We start from the raw sequence: 8,338 nt of genomic DNA on the forward strand, positions 1-8,338 counted from the left end.
ATTCCTGCTCCACAGGTGAGGAAAGGGGCCTAAAGGGTCAGTGATTTGTCTTGCCCCATGGACAGTGGTGGAGCAGGGCTGACCCCATAGCCTGGCTGTGGCGTGGAGCTCTTCAAGCCTCCCCAGTCCCTCTGTGTATTCCCAAACCAGCTGACTTCATACTTCTCCACTTCCCATCGTTCTTGGTTCGGTTTCCACATTGCCATCAACTTAGCTGGAAAATCCAACTCTCTACTGTTGAAATTAAGAATAGCATCTTGGTGTGGTCTGAGTGACCCCGGCCAAGTGGTGGAACCTCTCATGGCCTCTGTCACCCTCTGAAATGAGGGTGATGGGTAGACCAGTGGGTCTCAAAGTTTGCTAAGACTCAGGTTCTTTGGCATCACTCCACTACCGCCTGTGAATTTCTCACCAGCAGGTCTGAAGTAGAGCTGAGAGTCTGCATCTCTGACAAGTTCCCTTGTGTTACTGTTGCTGCCGGCCCAGGGACCACACTCTGAGAACCATCTAGATGTCCCGAGAGTCCTTCTGATTCGGCCATGCTACAATTCTCCTTCTTGTTAGAAAGAGAAGGTCTTGGGGCCAGCAGGTGGCGTGGTGGTTATGTCACTGGACTCCCATGTCACAGACATGGTTTAAGTCCTGGACCCAGGGCCTTGAAACTCAAGGCGGGCATGTGCAGGTGTGCCCAAAATCCCTGCAGGAAAATGGAGGAGAAGGGATCGTGATGTGGCCATTCCCCCTGGGGGGTGATTTCTCATTTTCTGTCTCTGGTGAGCACACATGCCCTATAGCAAAAATCTCTGGGAGGGGGAATAAGAAAGAAAAAAAAAAAAGAAAGAAAGAAAGAGAGAAGAGTCTGTCTGCCTCCCAAATCCTAGAGGGATTGTTCAGGGCTGGCTAGCAGGAAAACCCAGAAACACTGTTGTCTATGTGTGTGGTGGCGTGGGGGTGACCCCAGTGAGACCAAGGGCCCAGTGGGGGGTGGGCCTATGGACAGGCCAGTGGGTAAAACACAGCCTTGGCTAACCCTCCCCACTGTCTTCCAGCCAGCGGCCCTTCAGGGCTAGCTATTTTAGGAAATGGCTCACAGGGTGTAGTTCTGGCTCTCAAAGGCCCCTTTTTCCCCTGAGTGATACAAAGGAAAACCGCTCCCCTAGATAAGCAAAAGGGCATTGGGCAGGCCTGAACCAGGCCCTGGAGAGAGTGCTGGGAGCTGGCCGAGGAGGCAGGAGTCTCCGTGGTGGAGCTCGCGGCCACGGGAGGCATTCTTTGTAATCCTGACTTTTGGCTCTAAGCTTGAGTTTTTTCCTTTTATTTTTCAGAATTGTTCTAAAATTCTACATAGCACTCTGAGCTGTTTTTAAGTGAGCAGTTTGGTGGCATTAAGTACATTCGCACTATTTACACCCATCTCCACATCCATCTCCAGAGCGCTGTCCGTCTTCTAAAACCAAAACTATTAAGCAGTAACCCTTTTTGCCCCTCTTCCCCCTGCCCTGGCAACTACCATCCTGCTTTCTGTGAATTTGACTAAGCTTGCCCTTTTTTGGAGGAGGTAGCTGAACTGATGGTCTTAAATTCCTTTCCAGTCACAACGTTCAGAAATAGTCAATGGTCTGGCATTTGGAGGGAAGGGTCATTGGTCTCTACCTTGGTCAGTCCAGACCCAGCCACCTGAACACACTGGGGTGGACAGGGAATCAGGCCTTTCCAAGAGTCAGCCCAGAGTCCCTCAGAGTCAATTCTAATCCTTCATCCAACCCACCTTCTCCCTCGACTCGAAGACGTCATAGGAATTTGCTCCTACACCTGAGTCCTCCTTTCAAATCTAAACCAAGTCCTAGACCTCAGGGGCCTGGCTGCAGCGTCTGTGCCGCCTTCCTGCTGGCTGGAGTTCAGGCTGACTGGCTCTTTGTCCTGGGATCCTAATGGAGCACTGATTTAGTAATAAATAGAGACCTGGGTCCTGGCCTCAGTACAGGTCTTACTGGGCTACGTGACTGGGCCCCCACCATAATTTCTCCTCGAGCATTAGTTTCCTCATTGTTGCTCAATAAAATGCTTTGATCCGGGTGGAGCTTCTGCAGAATGAGCTCCTCAGTGTCCTGCATTAGTGTGTGTGGGGGGAGCTCTCAGGTGGATAAAGGCTGGAGTAGTGGGGGGTCTGCAAGGTGGGGGAGGGACAGGTCTCTCCCTCCCTCCCTCCAGGCCATGGCCAAGGTTGTTGAAGTTTGCTCTTCTATTCCAGAGGAGCACTTGTTTATTGAGATTAACTCTTAGCCTAAGGCAAGGAAACCTCTTGATCTTCTAGCTTTTTCCCATTTCAACTAATACATGATTAGTTACAACAACACATGCTTCTTCTGTTGGGGAGAGAGGAGTTTTCAGAACTAGAAAAGGTATATAAGGAAGACAGGAAATGAATAGAGGCCCACGGAGAAGAGAAACTGGATCTAGCCAGAACAGGCTGAGATTTTGCCACTGAGCAGCCTTCAGAGTCCTAGGGAATGGAGAAAGATTTGCAAAGATTTACAAGTTTAGCACTTGAGATTCTGTTTGTTTTTAATTTGCCAGAGGGCACTTGGGCTGCCAGAGAGTGACAGAGAGGGAGAGGGAGAAAACACCCTCCAATGGGGCGTGGTCACACTGAAATCCCTTCATTTCTTCATCCTGTCAGGATTTGGGGCACGTGCACACACACTTGTATACACACACAAACACATGCACACAGAGTGTGTTTTTCAAGCCATCGAGTCCAGGACTTGAACCGTGTAGGCAGCCATGTTGTACCGGCCTCTCCTCACCACTAAGGCCATGGGGCTGGCCCAGCATGTAAGGATTTTTCTGAAGTTATTTTCCCTTTAAAATGCTTATTATTATTTAGACTTTTGCCATAGGGCATGCATACTCTCTGGAGAAAGGAGAAAGGGAAAATGAGAAGTCACCTCCAGGGAGGATGACCACTCTGCAATCCCTTTTCCTCCAGTTTCCTCTCAGGATTTTGGGCATGCATGCACATGTGCCCAGCATGAGTTTCAAGTTGCCAAGTCCAGGACTTGAACTGCAGTCAGCCATGTGGGGAGTCTAGCACCTTAACCACCATGCCACTGGCCGGTCACACCTTTTTTCAATTATTTGCCTAAAGTTAGGATTTGCAAATCCCAACCAGCTATAGTAGCTCTAGTTATGGTTTATGATTTTGTTTACCAGAAATGGGAAAATCTGTCTTTTTTTAATCTCTTGCTAAGCCATAATGTAGGTGTTAAGAAGGGAGGGTTCAGGGCCAGCCCTTGTAGCATGACACATACACACTGCGGGGAAGCCAGATCCCACATGGCCAATCAGGGCCCAGCGGCTGGAAAAACACACCCAGTGTGTGCCCAGAGCGCGCCCGTGGGACAGAAGAGTGGATAAAGGGGACTGCAGCGTGACTAGGCCCTGTTGGGGTACTTTCTCTCTCTCCCTTACTCCCTCATGTGTACTCCCTCTGGCATTGGGAAAAAAAAACGTTTTTAAAGAAAGTAATCCAGGTTGCAATTTGAAACCTTTCTAATATTTACCTAGAACCCATTTCCTCATCTCCTTTAGGCTCGGACTTTATGCAGGATAATCTGTTACTCAGGACCTGAGTTCTCTTGATTCAGACTGAGGCTTCTCCTCTCCCCCAAGGGTCTGTGCATGCTTTGGTGCTCTGCATTTTCACCTGGTGTCAAAAGCCCTCCCGAACCCCTTGTCTTCCGTATGTCATCAGCTTTCTCACCTCTTCATCTGTAGCTGGTCCTGACTAATGTGAGGAAAGGGTCCATTTTCCTTTCCGCTGATGCTCTTCTAGACTAGAACTGACAGACAGGACCGCTAGCTGGGCAGGGAGCCTCTGTACGAGCACGTGGTTAATTAGGCAATGGCTGTTTCCATGTCTTTCTCAGCAACCTCACTCTGCCTAGCTGAGCCTTGTGTCAGCTGCAATTTCTCACTAGCTCGGGACGTTTTCATCTTTATTCAGATCTGGTGCTGGAAGTTTTACAGTGCTCCAGTGGATTCTGAAAGTGCTCTTTAAAGTGGCATGCTGGGGACCAGCAGGTCGCATAATGGTTACATCGCTGGACTCCCACGTAGCTGACTGTGGTTGGAGTCCTAGACACGGTGGCTTAAAACTCACACAGGGCATGTGTGCATGTGTGCATGTGTGCCCAAGATCCAGAGAGGAGAATGGAGGAGAAGGGATCACAGCATGGCCACCAGCCCTGGGGTGTAATTTCTTGCTTTCTGTTTCCCTGTTTCTCCGGTGAGCGCACGTGCCCTGTATTTCTCTTAAAAAAAAAAAAAATAGCATGCAGATCGTCTGAAGCAAAATCACTGAATACATTTGTATGCTGGATTTGAAAGCAGGAGAATGGTTTAATGCAATTAGTAATGCAGCCAAGTCAATCCCTATGCAGGAGCCCAGCCCCGGGATGAGACCTTCACAACTTGGAGCCGTGCATCTTGGTGCAGGAGACGTGGAAATGTCTGGAGATGTTTTTGTCATACCTTGGGGGGAGTGCAGAGCAGGGCCACCACCACAAAGATTTATCCAGTCCAAATTGTTGAGAGGGCCAGTGTCGAAATGGTTGCCTAGAGGAATTCACTCATCTCCTGGGCCTCCCGCGGGATTGCTGGCTTGCCTTTCTGGATGCCAGCTCCGGCTTCCTCTGTGCTCACCTGGGAGGGGACCTGGGTACTTCCAACCAGATACCTCTGGCCCCGGAAGGGAAGCTGAGTCCTGCTCACGCACGTGCCACATGTGTTGAGTGAGGGGGGCCCACCACCCGTCTGGGTATCTGCTCATTCAGTTTTCTACCTTCTGCTTTCTCGACACCTGGGATTCAGACTTCTAGGATGCTTCTTAAGGGAGCAGAAACCCTAGGTCCTCGCCCCAGCCCCTTCCTCCCAGAATACCAGCAACGGCTGAGCTGAGAGGAGGTGTGACAGAAAGTGGCCATCAGGAAAGAACCAAAGAAAAGGAGGCCTCTGTGCCTAGTCCCCTCTGGGAGGGAGAGAGGAGCATCTGAAGGTCAGTCCCCACCCACCCCACAGGCTCAGACCTAGCCAGGCCAGCAGGCACTGCCAGCCCTGCCCTCCAATGTAGGGTGACATTTCCTACTGCAGCTTGCAAGGTGGTGGAAAAGTACTCTGGGGAAAAATAAAAAAGATCCTACACTCCAAATTCTACTTTTTCATGCTTTATTACCAAAAAGAGAGAGACACTGCAGGCATGCCCAGACATGGTATTCAGCATGGTCACCATTTTCAGATCTTTAGCACTTTGCATTCTGATTGCTTTGGCTAATGGAGACATGAGACTCTCCCTCTCATGTCAGTCCCAGAGCCTTCAGGGCCATGGAGAGCAGGGAGCACGAGATCCTTAGGGTCCTCCCAGGTCGAATTTGGGTTGGTGGCTGCCCATGACCTCACTCCTTGTGTGCAAGCTGACACGGAGCTCGACTTCATGGCTGGACTGATTCATCCATTTGGCTGTTGTCACCTGCCCCTGGTCCAGTCAGCACAGAAGAGAGGTCCAGAGCAACTTCTGGCCCTATTCTCTCTGGAGGGGTGGCCCAGTGGAGCCATGATAAGACAGGGCTTTGGGAAAAGGAGGACTCACAGAAATTGTTTTTTTTTAAAGAATTATTTATTTAATTTTATTTATCCATTTTATTTTCATTTGATGAGAGAGAGAGAGAGAGAGAGAGAGAAAGTGAGTAAGCAAACCACCAGGTCCAGGACTTGAACCATAGTTGGCCATGTGGGAGTGTCCAGCGCCTTAACCACCATGCCACCTGCTGGTCCCGGAAATTGTATATTTTTAAATTAGAGAAACAGAAGGACTGTGACTCCCACTATGACAAACAGGCCTGAGATACCCAAGTCTGGAGGGGACTGGGGTTGAGCTTGGGAGCTAGGCCCTTTGGAGTACTCCCTTGCGTAAGACTGAGGACTTGGTGAGGGATCATTACCTCCCACCATTACCTTCACCATCTTCAAGGTCAGTGACCACCCCAAGGCATAGGTCACTTCTCAGGGCTCCTCCCAAGCAACAGAGGAGGTCTCTCTGACTCCTTTGTGTTCAAGTCTGTGTCTGCAGTGGGGTCTAGAGGACTGTACTCCAACATGCGAGCCACTGACCACGCGGAACCCTAGTATTGATAGAGCCTGGGCCTTTCCGAAGTGACAAGTGAAACCTGACCCTCTTGCCTCTCCCATTATCAGAAACCATCTCTGACTTGTCAGCAGGGACCACCCACCCTCATCACAGAGCTCCCTCTTAGCGCTTTCTCACCCTCCTCTTCCTGACACTTGGCCAGGGCCATTCCACAACTGCAGCCTGGGGGGCAGCCAGTCCCCACGTGCCCTCTGGCAAGATGATGGTGGGGGTGGGGAGAGGCTCCCAGACCACTGAGATGACCTCCCCAGGGGAAGGAAGTGGCAGCCCTGCCCTTCAGACAGTTTAGCCTGATAGGCCAAGAGTATGGCAATGTTTATACTGCCTGCTCGATCCCATTCCTGGGAAAGGACCGACAGAACAGTATGAAATATGGAAATAGACGCATTCCCAAAGCGGATACAGACAGCATTACTTAAAACAGTGAAAACTTGGAAAGAACCTAAATTTTTTTAAGTAAGGAACTAGCTAAGTAAACAGCTACAATCCATTTAACAATTATTTTGCATGTACCTTAACAAAATTTTTTTTAAAGAGGTTTTTGCTATAGGGCACGTGTGCTCGCCAGACAGAGAGATAGAAAGCGAGAAATCACCCCCCAGGGGGGATGGCCATGCCACAATCCTTTCTCCTCCATTCTCCTCTCGGGATCTTGGGCACGCACGCACATGTGCCTGGCGTGAATTTAAGCCACTGGGTCCCGGACTTGAACCACGGTCGACTCCATGGGAGTCCAGTGACATAGCCATTACGCTAACTGCTGGTCCCCTTAACAAATATGTTTTAAGAAGTCACCAGAACCTGGTAGCTGCAGCCTGGCAGTGCATTTCGCAGCATAGACTGCAGGGCTGGAAGCCACACAGCTGACTGGGTTCAGATCCCTGGTCGGCCTGAAAGCATACCAGAGGCACATATGTGGGTGCCCAAGAGTCTGACGAACTGGAGGGCTGAAGAAAGGGGATCACAGGGTGACGAGCCCCTGTGGGGTGCTCCTCATCTTCTCTTCCATGCACGAGTATGGACACAAGCACTCTCTATCATGAGTAAAAAAAAATACACTTGGGGAACCAGCAGTTAGCATAATGGCTGTGTCGCTGGACTTCCACGTAGTCGACCGTGGTTCGCGTCCCGGACCCGGTGGCTTAAAACTCACGCTGGGCGTGTGTGCGTGCGTGCCCAAGATCCCGAGAGGAGAATGGAGGAGAAGGGATTGCGGTGTGGCCATCCCCGGAGGTGGATGTGATTTCTCGCTTTCTGTCTCTCTGTCTCTCTCTGTCTGTCTGGCGAGCGCACGTGCCTTATAGCAAAAAAAATACTCCAATAAAAAGAAAAAGAAAAAAGAAATACACGTGGTGTCAGCCAGCCATGCCATGGCTAGGGCAGTTAGATCCACTTAGCCAACTTTGCAGTTCGAGTCTCGACTCGGCCACTGGAAAAACACACCAGGTACATGTGTGTGCCAGAATCCCAAGAGGAGAATAGAAAAGAAGGGATTGCGGTGTGGCCATCGCCCCTTCATCTCTCTCTGGTGAGCGCATATGCCCTATAGCAAAAACTAAAATAAATAAATAAATAAATAAGCTTAAAGTTCTTCTTTATTGGAAAGTGCTTATAAGATCATGTTATATGAAAAGGATCCAGTATTAAATGTCGTATATTATGTAATTATAACTTTAAAAAAAAACAAGACCTACTTGTGTTAATAGTAGAAAACAATGGGAAGAGAAGAATGTCAGCAGGGTTTGGAAACTTCCACAAGAGACCTAGAGATCATGTTTGTCTCCTAATTTCTACTTTCTGTAATTTTCTACTAAAAAAAAAAAACAAGGTTTAAAATGTCAAGTGAGGTGCCAGTACTTCGTGTGCTTGTCACGTGGCTCTAGAGGGCCCGCAGGACTCTCAGAAGCCCACAGGTTCTTTCCCTTTGCTGGCCCCTCCTCTTTGCTGGACCTGTCCCAGCCCCTGATGTGGGTGGGAAGGGGACCCTGTTCTTGGCACTGCTCACCACCATGTTTTCCTTTGTTTTGCAGATTTCGTGGAAAACAGATATTCTGTAAGTACACATTTTGATGCATGCATTAATTAGAAAAGTACCCTACCGTAACAGTGAGATAGTACCAGGTCTCCCAGGGG

The 8,338-nt window shown here is 49.5% G+C and overlaps 1 protein-coding gene across 4 annotated transcripts in view; it reads left to right on the forward strand.

Annotated features, from left to right (window-relative positions):
- PECAM1 (platelet and endothelial cell adhesion molecule 1) overlaps nt 1-8,338 on the forward strand; it is an 85,514-nt gene that overhangs the window by 70,165 nt on the left and 7,011 nt on the right. For all 4 annotated transcript variants that reach the window (XM_006146787.3, XM_027771172.1, XM_014587176.2 and 1 more), the window contains one exon: nt 8,236-8,258. In XM_006146787.3, the coding sequence (XP_006146849.1) occupies nt 8,236-8,258 (23 nt within the window). The remainder of the gene's footprint in view (nt 1-8,235; nt 8,259-8,338) is intronic.

Source organism: Tupaia chinensis, unplaced genomic scaffold (genome assembly GCF_000334495.1).
Source record: "Tupaia chinensis unplaced genomic scaffold, TupChi_1.0 Scaffold000187_1, whole genome shotgun sequence".
Taxonomy (NCBI): Eukaryota; Metazoa; Chordata; class Mammalia; order Scandentia; family Tupaiidae; genus Tupaia; species Tupaia belangeri.